Source organism: Heptranchias perlo, chromosome 1, assembly GCF_035084215.1.
Source record: "Heptranchias perlo isolate sHepPer1 chromosome 1, sHepPer1.hap1, whole genome shotgun sequence".
NCBI lineage: Eukaryota > Metazoa > Chordata > Chondrichthyes > Hexanchiformes > Hexanchidae > Heptranchias > Heptranchias perlo.
The window spans coordinates 22,367,832-22,388,338 of record NC_090325.1 but is presented as its reverse complement, the minus strand read 5'-3'; the positions used below and the strand labels follow the sequence as shown (position 1 = coordinate 22,388,338).

The 20,507-nt window shown below is 40.4% G+C and overlaps 1 protein-coding gene across 1 annotated transcript in view; it reads left to right on the top strand.

Moving 5' to 3' along the window:
• Positions 1-20,507, top strand: part of LOC137320473 (DDRGK domain-containing protein 1) — an 88,863-nt gene that overhangs the window by 27,513 nt on the left and 40,843 nt on the right. The window contains exons 2-3 of the mRNA XM_067982172.1: positions 15,004-15,156; positions 18,716-18,828. Coding sequence (XP_067838273.1) covers positions 15,004-15,156; positions 18,716-18,828 — 266 coding nt within the window. The remainder of the gene's footprint in view (positions 1-15,003; positions 15,157-18,715; positions 18,829-20,507) is intronic.

Sequence of the window (20,507 nt, the reverse complement as noted above, 5' to 3'; positions counted from 1 at the left end):
CCATTTGATAAGATCACGGCTGATTTGTAATCTAACTCCATATACCTGCCTTTGGCCCTTAATACCTTTGGTTGCCAAAAAGCTATCTATCTCAAATTTAGCAATTGAGCTAGTATCAATTGCAGTTTGCGGAAGAGAGTTCCAAACTTCTACCACCCTTTGTGTGTAGAAATGTTTTCTAATCTCACTCCTGAAAGGTCTGGCTCTAATTTTTAGACTGTGCCCCCTACTCCTAGAATCCCCAACCAGCGGAAATAGTTTCCCTCTATCCACCCTATCTGTTCCCCTTAATATCATATAAACTTTGATCAGATTACCCCTTAACCTTCGAAACTCTAGAGAATACAACCCCTATTTGTGTAATCTCTCCTCATAACTTAACCCTTGAAGTCCAGGTATCATTCTAGTGAACCTACGCTGCACTCCCTCCACGGCCAATATGTCCTTCCGAAGGTGCGATGCCCAGAACTGCTCACAGTACTCCAGGTGTGGTCTAACCAGGATTTTGTATAACTGCAGCATAACTTCTGCCCCCTTGTACTCTAGTCCTCTAGATATAAAGGCCAGCATTTCATTAGCCTTATTGATTATTTTCTGCACCTGTTCATGACACTTCAATGATCTATGTACCTGAACCCATAAGTCCCTTTGGACATCCACTGTTTTTAACTTTTTACCATTTAGAAAGTATCCTGTTCTATCCTTTTTTGATTCAAAGTGGATGACCTCACATTTGTCGACATTGAATTCCATTTGCCACAGTTTTGCCCATTCACCTAATCTATCAATATCGCTTTGTAGTTTTATGTTTTCATCTACACTGCTTACAATGCCACCAAATGTTACACCCTTGTTCTAAAAAAGGTGTAAGGATGAACCCAGCAACTGTAGGCTAGTCAATTTAACCTCGGGGGTGGGGAAACTTTTAGAAACGATAATCCGGGACAGAATTAACAGTCACTTGGACACGTGTGGATTGATTAATGAAAGCTAGCACGGATTTGTTAAAGACAAATGGTGTCCAACTAACCTGATAGAGTTTTTTGATGAGATAACGGAGAGGGTAGATAAGGGCAATGCAGTTGATGTGGTGTTTATGGACTTTCAAAAGGCGTTTGTTAAAGTGCCGCATAATAGACTTGTCATCAAGATTGAAGTCCATGGAATAAAGGGGGCAGTAGCACCATGAATACAGAATTGGCTAAGTAAAAGGAAACAGAGAGTAGTGGTGAACGGTTGTTTTTCGGACTGGAGGGAGGTGTGCAGTGGTGTTCCCCAGGGGTCGGTACTAGGACTACCGCTTTTCTTGATATATATATTAATGACTTGGACTTGGGTGTACAGGGCACAATTTGTAAATTTGCGGATGACACAAAACTTAGTGTAGTGAACAGTGAGGAGGATAGTGACAGACTTCAAGAGGCTATAGACAGGCTGGTGGCATGGGCGGACACCTGGCAGATGAAATTTAATGCAGAAGAATGCGAGGTGATACATTTCGGTAGGAAGAATGAGGAGAGGCAATATAAACTAAAGGGCGCAATTCTAAAATGAGTACAGGAACAGAGAGATGTACACAAATCTTTGAAGGTGGCAGGGCAGTTTGAGAAAGCGGTTGAAAAAGCATACCGGATCCTGGGCTTTATAAATAGAGGCATAGAGTACAAAAGCAAGAAAGTCATGATGAACCTTTATACAACATTGGTTCGATCACAACTGGAGTATTGTGTCCAGTTCTGGGCACCGCACTTTGGAAAGATGCGAGACCTTAGAGAGGGTGCAGAATAGATTTACTAGAATGATCCCAGAGATGAGGGACCTTAGTTACGTGGATAGATTGGAAAAGCTGGGGTTGTTCTTGGAACAGAAAAGGCTGCGAGGAGATTTGATAGAAGTATTCAAAATCATGAAGAGTCTAGACTGAGTGGATAGCGAGAAACTGTTCCCATTGTCAGAAGGGTCAAGAACCAGAGGACATAGATTTAAGGTGATTGGCAAAAGAACCAAAGGAGACATGAGGGAAAACTTTTTTACACAACGAGTGGTTAGGATCTGGAATGCACTGCCTGAGGGGGTGGTGGAGGCAGATTCAATCATAGCCTTCAAAAGGGAACTGGATAAGTACTTGAAAGGAAAACATTTTCAGGACTACGGGGAGAGGGCTGGGGAGTGGGACTAGCTGGATTGCTCTTGCATAGAGCTGGCACAGACTCGAGGGGGCGAATGGCCTCCTTCCCTGCTGTAACCTTTCTATGATTCTGTGCAGATTCCGTGAAAGCAGTAGAGCTAGGTTATGGCTTTACAGTCAGTGTGAATTAAAGTTTTGAGTAGATTTCTCAGAACAAATGATGACAGAAATGATTATTTATGCTAAAATTTATAATATTACAAATGAATGCACGATAAAATAGTTGAAACCTTTCTGATGGAACAGTGTTCTGACTTCACTAATGTTAACCACATCAAATCTTATTTCTAATCACAGGTTTCACATGGAAAAGCAAGTTTCATACCAGCGTAGTCCTTCTTAGCAAAGTTAATCACGACAGAATGACGCAGGATATTTCTATGGCGCCATTTGCGGTATTGTATTGCACCCAAGGATGCATTTGAAAGTCCGTTTTGCTAAAGAAAGGTTTAGTTGAAAGCACTATATTGATGCCAGAAATGGTGTGATTATGAATTGACATTGCCAACTGCAGTCTGAGGAGCATTAGATTCGCTAGTCAAGCCAGTTGAACATGTGCCTGAAGGCACTGTGTGATGGGTGACACAGGTATACACAGCATGGGAGGAGAGATATGGGAAGTGCACACCATCGGGAATGTTATGTATCAACAAGCTTGATGCAGTCGCAAATGCCATGGGGAGGTGTGTAGGTTAGCCAGTTTATAGCACAATTATTCTGCTTATAAAAGGGTTTGATATAAAGATGCCAGTCACGCCATAGAGGAGACTACTTTTTGCCTGCTGTTTCTTGTAAATGTGGATAGAGATATTAGATCAACCATATCATCAATGGAACAATCTGCCTATTTTTGGTTAGTTGTGGTAGAAATTCCTAGCCCATCTGTGGCCCTCAATTAAAAAGAAAAGCTTTATTTTTTTTAGAAAAAAGCAAAATACTGCAGATGTTGGAAGTCTGAAACAAAAATAGAAAACACTAGAAATGCTCAGAAGAATGGGCAGCATCTGTGGAGGGAACAGACAAGTTAACATTTCAGTTGTCAATCCTTCATCAGAGGTATTTTTTGTTCTTCCACCAGGAAACAAACCGCGAATTGAAAAAGCACAATTCTGTACCTTCACCATGCTCGTTGTTTTGGATCTCACTGTGTTGCTGTTTTCCTGCAGCTTGACCTAGTGTCGCTGATCCAGCACATCGAACATGATAGGCCCATTACCGTTCTTGACCTCAAATGATTAGAAGTGTGGATGTGTCACCCTAAAATTTTTAAGCCATCACGCTCTATTATTAAATTTGCTGTATGTCTTTAGTGCTGCAATAGCCACAGTAGTCAATGAATAAAGAGGATAAACTGTATGGGCCAAAATCTTGCTGGGGCGGGACATCTCGCTGTTAGGTAGCCATTTTTCTGCACCCTTCAGCTCGAAAATCTTTTGCTCCGTAACTTGCTGGAAGTGCGAGCTGGTAACGGTGAGGGTAACGGGGCATCTGGGACCATAGTGAACGATGGGACCAGCAGTCTTTCTCCTTAACCATTGAGATTTAAGGATTGAGAAAGAAACAGAGGAACGACGGAAAAAGAGGTTGAATTAATGTGGGCGAATTAGAGTCACATCAGGTACAGAAAGAGAAATAAAGAGAGGCAAAGAAAGATTAGATTAAGAGAGAGAGAAAAACAAAAGAAAAAGGAAAAGTATGAAAAAAAATGATCTTTGTAAATTAAAAATATTTTAAATCTCTAAGAATTTACTACATGCAGGAATGAGTCTGAACAGTTTAAATTGTTCTCTTTCTGGGCCAGAGAGGTTGATTGGTATTGCATCAGCAATTATCACGTTGTTGAAAGGGTACTTGTGCTGTTAATTTCCAGCAGTGAGTTTAATAGGCAGTTAATGTGCAAATCCAGCAAGTTCTTAAAAATAACAGGTAGGCTAAGGGCGAGATGTAGTTTGTGCAAAGCAAACGGCAGAACGGCGTGAATCGACCGGCAAGTTTTAGAGATTCGCAACTCATGGCGTATCTCTTAATCCCATGAATTTGCTGGCCATTCTGGGCATTAATAAACACGCCGTTATTTTTCCAGCAAAATTTGGTCCTTTATTTTAATATATATGTTTAAAAAAGAAATTGACTAATTCCCTCCAGCTCGCCACCCACGGTTCCATAGGTGTTTGCCTTCTTCAACACTTTGCCCAAGTAGCCGTTCTTAATATGCAAGCCCAGACAATGAGTGTTAGCAGTTTATGTGAATGTAGAGGGCATCATGGTTGAGCCCAATTCTGTCCTTGCTAAGTATCTATACATGCGTACTTTCCACAGCTGTGTACTGTTTTATCTCTTTCCTGAGTCCCAAGGATCATCTTGGTTGAGATCAACTAATGCAACACAGACTGGGGATTAAATGTGGGACTTTCTGTTCTGCTTGGCTTAGTGCTACAACGGGCAGTGCCTTTATGTACAAGGTGATAGAGCTGCATTTTTTATTTTGTGGGTACTGAATTATTTCCCATGTGGTTTGTATATTTACAGCAATTGACCTCCACTCTTATTCCATCTATTATAGATCCAGCAAACGGTAAAGGTTTGAGGTGAACACAATATGAACACAACCATGTGTTTCAATGCTTGAAGGGTCAGTGAGTAAATGTAATTTGGTAGCGACCAGCAAGGCCCCAGACTGGATCTCTGGTTGGGGTTAGAGAGGAGAAGAGTCAAGATTCCTGTTCTTGATTGCTATCCAGTGACTCCTGGGGGGTGTGGGGGGATTTCCGTGTGTGGGTGTGGATGTCATGCGAGCGCAGAATTGGGGCCAGCTGTGATGGCTGAGTAACCTTTTGACACTCGCTGTCTAGACTCTCATATAAAGAATGGCTACTTGGGTGAAGAACTGGAGAGCTGCCAGTGTCCATGAAATCAGTACAGATGAAAGGAGAAAATGGAAGATTTTAAAAATTATTTGTACTATTCCCTCATGGAAAAATGCATTTCACTCTTGTTAAAATACAGCATCGAGGAAGACAAGCACCTTGGTTGTTACAGTGAGGTGTGCGTTGTACTCAATGGTATGTAAAGTGGAAGTAATATGTAACATGGCATAATACGTAACTCGAAAAAACCAGGAGGCTAGGTGACTATAACTGAGAACACTCGCCCTCTCTTGTTTGAGATTGGCCAGTGTGCCACATGAGAGAGCAGGCATCCTGAGGCGTATGTCAGTACTGTCCTCTAAACCGCCCATAGGAGGAATGCTCTGATTTCCTGGTTCTTGCTTTGAGCAAATGATCATTCTGTCTTCTCTTCCCCACCCCCTGTAACTCCCACACCAAGATCAGAAAATCAATTTGCAGGGAAGGGGGCTATACCTTTAACATTCTGTGGCACAGTATATCAGTACACCTTGTACAGTGAAGTGGCGACAATAATAAATTTTAACTTCAGGAGAAGCTTGTTTACTCATGACTCAGAAATGAATAATATGCAGTATGGGTCACTGAAATACAGCTTTAATAAAATAAAATTGAACCCTGTGGGCATGAGGAACATAAACTTGTTTTAAAATTACAGAGCAAGAGCTCTTAAAGAGAGCTTCCTTACTTTACACTAATATGTGCATTCCTGGAAGAGAAGTTGTACAGTAACTCCAGTAGAGTATTCTGTTGTAGAATAGCCTGCAGAATACTGTGTACAAAATCATTATAGTGTATAGGCAGCTCTGTGAGCAAAATGAGAAAAACCATGTTAAACAGCAACTCGCTACTTTGATTTGTGGATTCAGGCCTTCAAAGTAATCTGGGACCATTTTTCCCTCGTCAGTGTAATTGGTAGATTACTTTTTTTGGTATTTTCTGAAGTTTAACTTCTGCAAACTATTTTTAAATCTAAAGGAAAAGCTAGATCACAAATCTTAGTGCCTTTGCAATCTGGCAAATTGTGTTGCAACCATTTACTGGGAATAGAGTGCTCAGTGATGTTAGCAATCGTGTCTGCCACTAAATATAATTTTGTGTAAAAAAAAAACCTAGACTAATAATGTGAACAATATCTTGCAAAAATTCAACATGGCGACCTTATAGAGGAGGCTGTCCTGGGATTTGCCAGAATGTTAGCCTTTCTGAATACTCCCCTTTTAAGCACTCCTGATTTGACAGTTCAAATACGAAATTGACGGGCAGGAAAAGACCAGCTGGTCCACCAAGCCTGTCCCACCCACCATGATCAAAAGCAAAATAATGTGGATGCTGGAAATCTGAAATAAAAACAAAATTCTGGAAATATTCAGCAAGTCAGGCAGCATCTGTGGAGAAAGAAACAGAGTTAACGTTTCGTTGGGTCGACTAGGCCTATATTCACTAGAGTTTAGAAGAATGAGAGGTGATCTCATTGAAACATATAAAATTCTAACAGGACTGGACAGACTAGATGCAGGAAGGATGTTCCCGATGGCTGGGGAGTCCAGAACCAGGGGTCACCGTCTCCGGATACGGGGTATGCCATTTAGAACCGAGATGAGGAGAAATTTCTTCACTCAGAGGATGCTGAACCTGTGGAATTCTCTACCACAGAAGGCAGTGGAGGCCAAGTTATTAGATGTATTCAAGATGGAGATAGATATATTTTTTAATGCTAAAGGGATCAAGGGATATGAGGAAAAAGCGGGAACAGGGTACTGAGTTAGACGATCAGCCATGATCCTTTTTTCATGGCGGAACAGGCCCGAAGGGCCGAATGGGCTATTCTTGCTCCTATTTTTATGTTTCTATGTTTCAGGTCGATGACCTACCATGATGGCTGAAGCATCATGACTAGACACTTCCCCGCCCCCCCCCCCCCTCCCCTTCCCCCACCACCCTACCTCCCTGCAGTCATGTAATCCCCTGGGAGATGCAGAAAAACATTTTAAAAAACCCAGGGCCAATAAGGGAAAAAATACTCTTGCAAATTCCTCTCCGACCCACTCAAGCGATCGAAACCAGTCCAGGAGATCACTTGGACCAAGTGTTATCTATGAAGTGTCTTCTACATCATGATGTGAATTGTTCTTAAACTGTCGGTTTCTGTGAAGGTATTTATTATTAATATGGAACTGGTTGGAAAGTGTCTGGGTTTGAAGAAGTAAAATTTAGAAATTAAAATCTTTACGATGATATTTGAAGCTTAATGACCATTTCTTTGCTTCTGTAGCGATTTTTTTTTTTTAACCAGTGCCTAGCATTTTTCAGGCAAATATATCTGTTGAGTAACCATAAGCAAATCAGATAAGGCCTGCTGGGACTTTGTTTGCGACATTTTATTGTGGCTAGGTCTTGTAACTTACCGCTTGTCAGATTTTTAGAATGGTCGTTGGACCCTTCTGCCTGGCTGTGGTCATTCTGAAAGTGATAGAAGTCTCACAAGCACGAAAAAACAAGAAAACACTTCCCTTTCTACCTTCCCCCCTCAACTATATGATACAATCTGCCGAGAGTGCCCCCCCCCCACCCCCCCACCCCAGCGAGAAGCAGCATTCTGTATCCCCATAGAAAGACACCATCCTCTTACATCCAAACAGTAAGACATATGTGCTCCGACTTTCTTTTTAGTGGTTGGGGGAAGAAGCATCAAAATGACTATACTGAATGTGTGCAAGGTTGCTGTTAACATACCTGCTGTGATGCTGCTGACATACTTCCATCAGTATTACAATGTTTCCCCCCAGAATCAATTGGCCCAACCTGCTATCTTTTTTTAAAATTTGTTTTCGGGACACTGCCAAGACCGACCCCGCAAAAAATATACCGTGTTCACAATAGGAATATTTTTATGTTGCAACCTGATCTGGCAATTTAAAATTTCTGTGAATTGTGTACTTGTTTTTGCCCCTTGCCCCGCCCCTCCCCACACACACCACCACACTAACATAAATAGTTATAGCGCATTTCTCCCCCGGCCTTTGCAATGATATTCTGTAATGGGCTGTAAGAGAGTATCATGGTTGACTTGTCCTTGTTTTAAGTTGCTTTTATGGTGCAGCCGCGGTCTGGGGGAGGGAGATAACTGCCCCACATTCTCGATTTAACTTTGTAATGCACAGCTTATTTGTTGTAAAAGAGCAAAGAAGTAATGTTAAATCTGTACAACATCATTGGTTTGGCCACAGTCAGCATATTGTGTCCAGTTTTGGTGCCATACTTTAGAAAAGAGCATGGAGAGGGGGCAGAAGAGAAGATGCCAGGGATGAGTGGCTTTCATTATGCGGTGAGAGTAGCAAAACTGGGGCACTTTTCATTAGAGCAAAGAGGGGCACGAGGAGGTGGTCAAAATTATGACTGGTTTTGTTAAGGTAAATTGGACAAAAACGGTTTCCACTGGTCAGTGACTAAAGGACAATCATCAAAAGAACGATGGGAGAGGATGGGAGACATTTTTTTGCTTGAGTTGTTTGGATATGGAATGCTGTACGAGAAACGGTGGTGAAAGTAGAATCCGTAATTAGCTTTTAAAAGGGCAGTGGATAAATATTTGAAAAAGAAAAATGTTAAAAGGGTATGGGGAAAGGGCAGGGGAATGGGACTACGTGGATGGGTTAAATGGCCTCCTTCTGTGCTGCAAAATTCTTTGTCGGCAATTTTCAAACCATGTATTTCCACTTTTCTATCTTAGCGAAGTGCGAAGCTGAACACTGCTGTTCTTAAATACAGTGGAACTATTGCAGCAATAGTGCATTGAGGGCCTGGACAGTGAGTTACTGTAATGTAAACGCTTTTTTGTTTTAAAAAAAAGTAATTGCTCAGTTTGCTCAGCAGCTTATTTTCAGTTGCAGGTCTGAGAATTTGCTGAGTCAAAGGGATTTTTAGAAGGTGGTGTGTAGAACTGTAGCTTGCACCATGTAAATATTATGAATCTTACACTTGCTCAGTTCCTGGCAGTTTCTTCTGCTACTGTCTATTATTACCTAGTCAGCTACATGTGGTGTTCATTCTATCCAGTGGAAATTTGCATTCATATCTACTAACTTTATTATTGAAAATATTATAATGTATTTATATCAACTTTTTTCAAATTGTAATGTATCTGCCATTGTTCATTTCTAAGTACAAACCCATGCTTTGAGCTAATATATATTTTGTAACAACAACTTGCATTTATGTAGAAAGACGTCCCAAGGTGCTTCACAGAGATGTAAGCAGAAAAAGATTGGACACCGAGCCAAAGAAGGGACGACCATAAGCTTGGTCAAAGAGTGGGATTTAAGGAGGTCCTTAAAGGAGGAGTAAAGGTGGAGGGTTTAGAGAGGAAATTCCAGAGTGTGGGGCCTAGGCTGCTGAAGGCATGGTCATCAATGATGGGGCAAAAGTGGGGGTTACACATGAGGCTGGAGGTGGAGGAATGGAGAATTTGGGGGGAGGTGTTGTAGGCTGGAGGAGGTTGCAGAGGTAGGGAGGGGTGAGGCCATGGAGATTCAAACGCCCAGATGAGCATTTTAAATAGGTGTTGGGGACTGCGAGCCAATGTACATAGAATTAACAGCACAGATACAGGCCATTCGGCCCAATGGTCTATGCCGGTGTTTATGCTCCAATCGAGCCTCCTCCTATTCTACTTCATTTAACCCTATCAGTGTATCTTTCTATTCCTTTCTCCCTCATGTACTTATCTTGCATCCCCTTAATTGCTGTTCGCCACAATTAATCCGTGTAGGTCAGGAAGAGTCAGGTGATGGGTTAGCGGGACTTGGTGTGGGATAGGATACGAGCAGCAGAATATTGGATGAATAAGTTTATGGTGGGTGAAGGATAGGCGGCTGGTCAGGAGAGCTCGGAATAGTCGAGTCTGCAGGTGACAAAGAAAGTGATTAGGAAAATTAGGCTCTTGTTTTGTTTCATGCTTGTGGTTCCTTCTTTAGAGGTAATTAGTGGAGGACACCCGTTAACAGATATTTCTGATTAACATCATTTGTTTATTTCACCCCAGTGTTTTGAATTAACATCGGATCGATTACTCAGGGTCATCCATAGATGTTCTCACACTTGAAACTGCCCTGTGCGATATTAGTATCTGAATGTTAAATGCGATTGTGTGAAATTTGTTTACTCGATATTTCAACAGAGATCTTAACCTGTTTAAAATAAACTGGTCAGTCCCTCCATTACCTCCTGGTGGCTTGTGGATGGGCTGAATGGCCTATTTCTGTAGTGTTCTAAAATTGTGGACAGAGGAATATTATACAAACACTAATAATGCATTGGGTAATTTCAAGGCCACTGTTTCAGCTATGTTAGCTTGACAAGAACAGAATTAGCTAACATATTAATGCACCCAACAATTAAGATTCTTTATTTTTACCCAGCTGAATTCTCAAATTTATCATTGTGTCTCCTTTTTCGTATGGCATAGAAGTCATATTGGATTGTTTCCATTAAATGTTAAGCTTTTAACAAAACAGTTGTTCCATGGAGTGATGGCCTGGCTTTGCCTTTTCTGTTCAGCCTGTTGTTAGGACGTAAAGGGATCTTTAAACTGTGTTTAAAATCAAGCAGTATAAGGAGACCACTACGTTCCCGCTCTGGCGGTAGCTCAGTTACTCGGGACGGGAGTATAACAGGAAACGTTTGGAATGATACTGATACTTTTTTCTGATACTTTATTGGTAATACAGTTAAAATAATGTTGTACCATGGGGCAGGTTTGCAATTTATCTTGCTGTACAGGCCACAGGATACTGTTATCCAGTTGATATGTTGGATATTCCTTTTGTAAGGCTTGAAAATCGGAGCTTTTCTTACTGGAACAGTTAAGGGCGGAAATCTAACAGATTTTCAAAATTATGAACATTTTTTTGAGAGGGTAAATAGTGAAAGATTGTTTCCACTGATTGACAAATCGGTAATGAGGGAAGGACATGGATATGGGGCAATTACTGAGACCGAAGGAGCAAGTTAAAGGAAATTTCTGTGTAAATAAGAGTAACTGGGCTAGACCTTGACTTTGTGTGCGAGTGTAAAACGGGAGATAGCGAATCGACAGATCGTTTTAATCTCTCCCAATTTTTTTTTTATTTCCAGTGACTTCAATGGAGAGATGCAAAACGGGCTGCTGATCCATTATCACCCGTTTTACACTATCGCACAAAGTCCATATATACCCCACTGTATTGTATCGCGTTTAGCTAGTGGGATCTAGCTCAAGTTTCTTGTTGACCTATTGAACCAGCAACTCCAGATTGCCTATTCTAATCAGTAGAATTGCTATGGTCCAAATCAGATATAGTGGGACAAGTGACACTTTACGTTGTCTGAAAGGGAACCTTTGCAAAAAAAACCCATAAGGAGTAAAATTGAGACATGTGTTAACCCAGTGTGATTTTTAATGCAGTATTTTCAGGGAACTTCACAGAAATGAAAGATCAATTAGAAGATTTACAGGAAGACAACTAGTAACCACTGCAGTTAGTTAAAGAATGGAAAACACTGAAAATATACAACAGGTCCACCAGCAGCTGAGAAGAGAATTAATGGGTACCATTTTAACCTAACCCGCTGGGTGGGAAATAGGGGGATTTGGGTATCATAGTATCATTCAGCACAAAAGGAGGCCATTCGGCTCATCGCACCTGTGCCGTTTCTTTGGTAGAGCTATCAAATTAGTCCCACTCCCCTGCACTTTCCCCATAGCTCTGTAAATTTTTTCCCTTCAAGTGTTTATCCAATTTCCTTTTTAAAGTTATAATTGAATCTGCTTCCACCACCCTTTCAGGCAGTGCATTCCAGATCATAACAACTCAATGTAAAAAAAAGTGCTTCCTCATGTTGCCTCTGGTTCTTTTGCCAGTCACCGTAAATCTGTGTCCTCTGGTCACTGATAATCCTGCTACTGGAAACAGTTTCTCCTTATTTACTCTATCAAAACCGTTCATAATTTTGAACACCTCTATCAAAGCTCTTAACCTTCTCTGCTCCAAGGAGAACAACCCCAGCTACTCCACATAACTGAAGTCCCTCGTCCCTGTACCATTCTATTAAATCTCTTCTGCACTCTCTCTAAAGTCTTGACATCCTTCCTAAAGTGTGGTGCCCAGAATTGAACACAATACACCAGCTGAGGCCTAATCAGTGTTTTATAAAGGTTTAGCATAATGACCCTGCTTTTGTACTCTATGCCTCTATTAATAAATCCCAGGATCCCATATGCTTTTTTAACAACCTTCTCAACTTGTCCTGCCCACTTCAAAGATTTGTGAACATACACCCCCAGGTCTCTCTGTTCTTGCACCCCCTTTAAAATGGTACCATTTAGTTTATATTGCCTCTCCTCATTCTTCCTACTAAAATGTATCATATCACACTTCTCTGCCATATGTCTGTCCATTTCACCAATCTGACTATATCCTCCTGAAGTCTGTTACTATTCTGTACATTGTTTAGTACATTTCTGAGTTTTGTGTCATCTGAAAACTTTGAAATTATACCCTGTGTATTCAAGTCCAAGTCATGAATATATATCAAAAAGAGCAGTGGTCCTAATACCGACACTGGGGAACACCACTTCCAGTCTTAAAAACAACCATTGACCACCACACTCTGCTTTCTGTCTCTTAGCAAATTTTGCATCCACGCTACCACTGTCCCTTTAATCCCATGGGCTTTAATTTTGCGTACAAATCTATTATTTGGTATTTTATCAAATGCCTTTTGAAAGTCCATATACACATCAACCACACTGCCCTCATCAACCCTCTCCGTTAGTTCATCAAAGATTTATCCCCTCCCTTTTTTGAACAGGGGTGAGACGTTTGCAATCCTTCGGTCCTCTGGCACCGCCCCTATATCTAAGGAGGATTGTGGCCAGAGCCTCCGCAATTTCTACCCTTACTTCCCTCAGATGCATCCCATCTGAACCGGGTGACTTTTCTACTTTGAGCACTGCCAACCTTTTAAGTACCTCCTCTTCATCTATTTTTATCCTATCCAATATCGCTACTACCTCCTTCTTTACTGCTACAATGGCAGCATCCTCTTCTTCTCTAGTGAAGACCGATGTGAAGTATTCATTTAGTACCTCAGCCATGCCCTCTGCCACCACAAGATGATCTCTTTTTTTTGTCTCTAATCGGCCCCACCCTTCATTTGACTGCCCTTTTACTATTTATATGTTTATAAAGACGTTTGGGTTCCCTTTCATGTTAGCCACTAATCTATTCTCAAACTCACTCTTTGCCCCTTTGATCCCATTTTTAGATTTTCTCTGTATTTAGCTTGGTTTTCTACTGTATTATGAACCTTACATTAGTCATAAGCCTCCTTTTTCTGTTTCATTTTAATCTCTATATCTTTAGTCATCCAGGGAGCTCTAGTTTTGGATGCACTTCCTTTCCCCCTTTTGGGAATGTACCTACTCTGTACCCGAACCATCTGCTCTTAGAAGGCCTCCCATTGTTCAATTACTGTTCTGTGTACCAATTTTTGATTCCAGTCCACCAGGGCAAGATCCCTTTCTAACTCACTGAAATTACCCCTCCTCCAGATAAGTATTTTTATGCTTCATTGTTCTTTGTCCTTTTCCATAACTATTCTAAACCTAATGATATTATGATCACTGTTCCCCCACTTCATTCCCCAGAACTGGATCCAGCACTGCTTCCTTCCTTGTCAGGCTGGAAATGCATTGATCAAGAAAGTTCTCTTGTATACATTTCAGGGTAGGACTCCCGTTCCACACACCGCCCAATTTTACTCTCTATTGACTTTAATGGAGAGCAAAATCAGGCAGGTTGTAAAGTGGCGGCCGACCCAAACCCGCCTGTTTCCTGCCGGGCAGGTTAGGTTAAAATTGTGCTCAATGTTTCAGATGGAACCATTCATCAGAACTGGTGCAGGTAAGTTTTCCCACCAGTTCTGACGAAGGGCCTTTTCTTGAAACATTAATCTGTGTTTCTTTCTCTTTCAGATGCTGATGGACCTGCTGTATATTTCCAGCATTTTCTATTTTTATTTCGAATTTTCATTGTTCGTAGTCTTTTTAACGCTGAATTTGAAGAGTCAGTTGAATAGTAAGCGGCCAAGCCTCAAGATCTGATCATTTGTGGCTCAGGTGTCTTTGCACTGTTTTCATAATTGTAATAGTCTGCACTAAAGCCTGAGCATTCTCAATATTTCAACCTTATGTCTTTTGATTAAAGTAGTTTTCTTGTAAAACAATTTCTAACCCCCTCCCCTGAACATAGTATTCAATGAAAGCTTTCCTATTGAAGCAGTAATTTTAAAGTATTCTTTTTCACACGTGGAAAGCCTTCAAGAATTGTTGTGTCATCTGTGTGATTTTAAGAACTATTGCAAAATGTTCAGATATGAGAAATGAGAGTTATTGAAACTGGTGATTTAGAAACGAATATAAAAATGCTTTCTGAGTACTAACACAACATGCTTTTTATCTGTCAGTATTGATTGAAAAAGTGTACCCCTAAAGATTCTATTCACAAAATATCTCCGTTATTTTTCATGTCAATTTTGCACTATCCAACCCGAAAATGTCTGCGTGTAAGTGGCTGTTGTGCTGCCACATATCAAGTCATTCTTTTCCCTCTTTTCTGTCCGTCTACACATATTGATGAAAACTATATTGTTATTTCTCACAAACCAAAATCAATATTTTTTTCGAAAAGTACCTAGAACAGTTTGAGTTTGCATGTGAGCTAATGACCCTTTGTTGAAGTTGGGTTTCTTGCCAACATTCAGGTTTGATCATTCATCTCTTTTATTATATCTATACAGTTGAAGAGTATTTGATCTGAATGGTCTACTGATTTTAAAGATTTTTAATTTTTCTCTTTGCCACCCCAGCTGATCAGAATCAACAGCGAAATGTAGCAGCTGTCGTTGGAAGGCCTCGGCCTCTCAACGAAGATCGGGCAGCAGGTGCGCCCAGGGTACGACGCAATCTTAGGAGTAGGGTTCTGGCTCGGAGAATTCAGGAAGCTCAACAGGAAGCCCAAGGTAAATTATTTACACCAAATTTTTTTTTTTAGTAGAACATGCTTTGATTTCTACAAATTGACAGGTATCAGAAAGAAATTCCAGCTTGTTTTTATTGATTAACCAATGTGAACGGCTAAGGCCCATTGTGCGCAACAGTACGAGACAGGTAAGAAGATAAGATACGTGCAGATCGTAGGAGAAAGGGAAGGCTCATTTTCTTGTGAATTTCAGAATAATCTAGAAAGTCTTTGGTTTAAAATCTTCAGCCACGCTAGTTCTTTATTCTGTCCTTCGGATGAAACGCTAAACCGAGGCCTTGTCTGCCCTCCCAGTTGGACGTACAAGATCTCGAAGAAGAGCAGTGGAGTTCTCCCTGGTGTCCTGGCCAATGTTTGCCCTGGTGTACTGGCTCAACCAACATCACTGAAACAGATTATTTGATCATTATCTCATTGCTGTGTGCAAATTGGCTGTCGTGTTTCCTACATTACAACAGTGACTACTGTATTATAAACCTTACATTTGTCACGTTTATTACGTGCTGCAAAGATTAAATTTTGTACAACTGAGGGGAAAAATACATTAATATTATAAGAATATGTTAGCCTAACAGTTGTGGTAATGGACTGGTAACTCAGAGGGCCTCATTGCGGCAAATTGTAAAACTGAATTCAATAAATCTGGTCATTTGTGGGCTAGCACCAAGAAATAAAAGCTGCTGGATTGTTGTTAAAAGCTCAACTGGTTCACTAATGTTCTTCGGAGAAGGGATCTTGCCACCCCTACCTAGTCTGGGCTACATGTGACTGCAGTACTACACTGTGTGGTTAACTCTTAATGCCCTCAGGGCTAGTTGGTGTCAAAAATTTAAAAAAAAATAAGAGCAAGGTTTGTACCAAATTTAAGAGAAAAAAATAAAATACCACAAGCCTTGAGCTAGGTCAGATTAGAAAAACTTTTTTTTTTCTCCACGTGATATTGAACATGTGAAACAAACACCCAGAGAAAATGGTTGATTTGGAGTAAATTGACATCTTTTTAAAAGGGAGCTGGATTGATATCCAGAAGAGGAATTGAGGAGTGTAGAGATATTAATAACACTACTTGATTTTTTTTCAAGGCAGGTAGCATCAGGAAATTAGTGTTTTTTAAAGTAGGGGTTAAACAGGTGATGTGATAGTGAGTAAGGAAGTCCCTGATCAAATAATCATACATGGACCACTGATGGATCAGGTTTGATGGGGCGAATGGCTTTTTTCTCACTTCAGACTTTCTTGTATTCTTAATAGTTCAAAAACTGTAGTTACAAGAAAAGTATATTCATATATTAGAAAGTTTTTTGTCCAGTCACCAGTACACCTCAGTCTGATTCTCCTATGTGTGTTATGCCTCCACTGAGCTGCCATCAGCGCAGTTTTTTTATTTAAAGAGTGGTATGATTTTTTTGCACCCTCAGAGCAAGTATTTGCTTTATATTAACATCTTGATATATTTTTTTAAAAATGAACTTTTGCCGGTTTGGAGTTGCTTTATTTGATATCACCATTCATGTTACTCTACAACTTATCACTGAATCTAGTGAGCAAGGTTGTGGGAGAAGAGGAAGTAAAAATTGACTTAAACACTGTTATTCTTAAACTTAAGATCAAGGTGAACTGTTTGTAGTTTTTGTGGAAAAATGATATGGAATTGGGGAATGTAATCCCCCAAACACCAATGGAAATCATGTCATCCCGTGTAATAAAAATGGAATTTGACTCACCTTAGTCATCGTAAAACAATGGCCCCGCTTATAATCTATGCAACATTAATAGAATGCACATCTGAGACGAGTAGTATGCAGAGAAGAAACCAGTCATGGCCAACATAGCTCACAAACACTGACTTTTAGAGGCTAGTGCCACTTGGCAGTTTGTTTTCACCACTGGTTGCTGATGTCTGTCCTCTATTTATTTATTTATGTATGTATGTATGTACAGTATGTATTTATTTGAGGTTGCCAGTCAGAGTCACTTTGGGTGCAGACAGATATTTTGTGTGGAAACGTGTCTTCAACAACAACGTGAAGTATAAGTGTTATCCAGAGCTATTGTGCAGTCACTGAGGAGAAGGACCAAGACGCTTTGCCAGAGGGTGGGAAAATAGGAGGCCAGGCCAATCTGGGCTGACTTTCTATACCTCCTGATTATCAGCGGAAGATACCTGCCAGTATTTTATTTGTCTTGTCTGCCAGTGATTTCCTCTGTGAGAAACACGAGTGACAAAAAATGTGTTTTAATTCATGAACAATAAACTTGCGTTTTTAACAATGCTTTTAACATTTTTTTATTAAAGTGGATACTGAATGTAACTTTTCAGCATAAATGTGCTGTGGAGTGCAGGAATTTCAGTAACTGGAACAAAGCAAAGGAAAGATCACAAAGATTACAGAGATTTGGTAATAGTCTGTGTTAATTCTGAGCATTCTAGACTAGAGGATGTCCTGTGCTGGAAAATGGTAATTTCAACACACATTTTCCAGGTGATGGGTGTTGTTGATAGTTGAGACTGTAGGCTGGCTGAATGAGCGTGTGGAATTGCTGAGTAAAGAATCTCCGCTGATGCATTTTCATTGTATGAATAATAATGTTGTTTATAGGCGGTACTTCTGAGTAATTGATAACTGTTGTTCACAAAACAAGGTCACATAGATTGACTGTATCAACTCCCTCACTGCCTTTTTAGTCCACCAACTGGAAACAGCAGTGGGCAGCTGTTAGCTAGGAAAATGTTTACTGAACAATGATTATTCACAAAAAATAATTTGCATGAGCATTGGGCCCATGGTATATTTTTGGATGAGTCGCTAGTGAGGCAGCTTCCAGCCCTTAGTCATACAGTTCAAGGATTTTCATTTACTTATTTTAGTCAGTAACTGCAACAGCTGCCTGTATTTTGCAACCCACCCATTCTCATACTTGCAGCTGCGGGCTTACAGTGTACTGTACTGTGGGCAATGAAACTATTATTAAAGATCATAGAATCTTACAGCACGGAAGGAGGCCATTCGGCCCATCACGATTGTGCCGGCTCTTTGAAAGCTATCCAATTAGTCCCACTCTGCTGCTCTTTCCCTGTAGCCCTGCAATTTTCTCCCCTTCAAGTATTTGTCCAATTCCCTTTTGAAAGTTACTATTGAATCTGTTTTCACCACCCTTTAGGACCTAATGTAAGCTTGTTCAACTTTGTGCTTCATTTTAGTTACCACACTGGTTCTGCTATTAGTTTCTTTACTCAAGTTAATTACATGTGCCTTATGTTTTCTATTTGACATTTTAGTTCAATGGATTTGCACACAGAAGGCTACTGGGGGTTATATATTTATACAGTATTTTCTTTAATATTTAACCAGTTGTTGTGCAATTATTATCCTAAGGTCACTTTTACACTTATGTTAGTAAAATGCTAATACGAAGGTGTTAATCCAAGCAATCGTTTGCCTTGAACTATGGTAGGGGACATTTGGATTTTTGATACTGTGCGCCCTTTGCAGTTTGACATTTAGATCACATGTATTTGTTTTCTGTTTGATGTACAGTTGATGAAGTGGAAGCAGAAAACGATAGTTCAGAATTTCAAACACAGGGCAAAATTGGAGCCAAGAAGCAGCGAAAATTGGAAGAGAAAGAACAGCGAAAAGCACAAAGAGAGGTTAGAAAGAATTGCTTTTAAAAGCAAAAGGGAAAAGCGTAAATGCTTTCCTTTTTCATTTATATACTTTTATTTTAATAGCCAATTGACATTGTATTATTTACTTCAGGCTCATGGCCTAATGAGCAAGTGATTCAAATGGTACTACTGCAAAGTGTAAATGATACATTGAAACATGCACTTTTCACAGGTTCCCCTAAATGCTCAGTTGGTAAGTGTGGTGTAAAGCAGAGTTGCATAGACGAAGAAGATCTCCAAGTTCAATACCTGATCTGTGCCGAGTTTGCTGACTGGGCAACTGTGAAGATGCTAAAGCTGATCTTGGTGTCTGTGGGCCAAGGAAAAGAAAAGTCAGCCTGGTTCCTGATTCTATGCAAGCACGGAACAGATGTTGCTGGATGGCAGTTAGAACTGGGAACCCTGGCCAATATTATCTCCGCCTTCCTTTTTAGAGCTCAGGGACCCTGAGACCAATTACGATCCCCCTTCCCTCCCCCGCCCCCCCCCCCCCCCCCCCCCGCAAAAATCCCCAAACTAACTGTTGTAAAGTGCTTTTATGTTGCTGCTTCTATAGTTTGCATCGTGGGAGAGTGGCGTCTCCCTCTATTTACATTGCTAAACTGGGCTACCTTATCCCAGTAGCAGAAACATAGACTTTTTTTTGTGAGTCTACAGTTCTGTCCTTGAGATAAGAGAGCCGCAGGTTGATGTGTGAGATGGTGCATAGTGCAGCTCTGCCGCAATCCAAGTTAAACAAATACCGATGTAAAACTACCTTCTTATCTTCATTGTTCTGTGGAAAATCTTGAAGGATTTTTTGACTCACTGTATAGAGTCTTCCTCTGCCTCTTACTGGGTTTCAATCCCAGGGGAATAATTTACATGCAATGTGGAAAAAAATAGGGCAGTAACTCTATCCTACTAATTTGGTTTAAGCAAGCATTTTAGGTCAACTGTTTTACGGAATTCACCAAAAGAGAGAATCCTAGTATAAGCATGTTGGACAATGACTAACAGCCCTTAGAGGAACAAGTGGTACACTGCACCTATCCCAATTGGGTGCGAGGGAGGATATTGCGTTAGTATTCGTAAAGGTCATTCTGATAAAACAGATTAAGTGTGATGTAAAAGTAAACTTTCAAAACATAACTGCCTTTATGTGCCAAAAATAGGGCAAAGGGGGATGGGGATGGTAAGGTCACTCCCCTACGTTAACTAATAACCAATTATTTATTTACTCACAAACTAGATTCTCTGCCCAATGTACTAATCTGTGTGCAGTGATGTGGAAAAACTCAGCTGTAACTTTGCATTTTTAGTCACTTCGGTCAATTTAAATAAAAAAAATACAGTGCACAGCAGGTTCATTGACATCAGAAAAGAGTAAGGACAGATTAATGTCTTGGATCGAGAACATTTGTTAGAATACTTTTACCCTTTTTTGCCAGTCAAACTAATTTCAAATTCCTAGCTTGGGATACTTAACTAGATTTTCATCATACTGTTATATTGAAGACCCCTGAATAATACACAGGGTACGGTAGCATAGTGGTTATGTTGCTGGACTAGTAATCCAGAGGCCTGGACTAAAATCCAGAGTCATGAGTTCAAATCCCGCCACGGCAGCTGGCGAATTTAAATTCAATAAATTAATTAAATTCAATTAATTAAATAAAAAC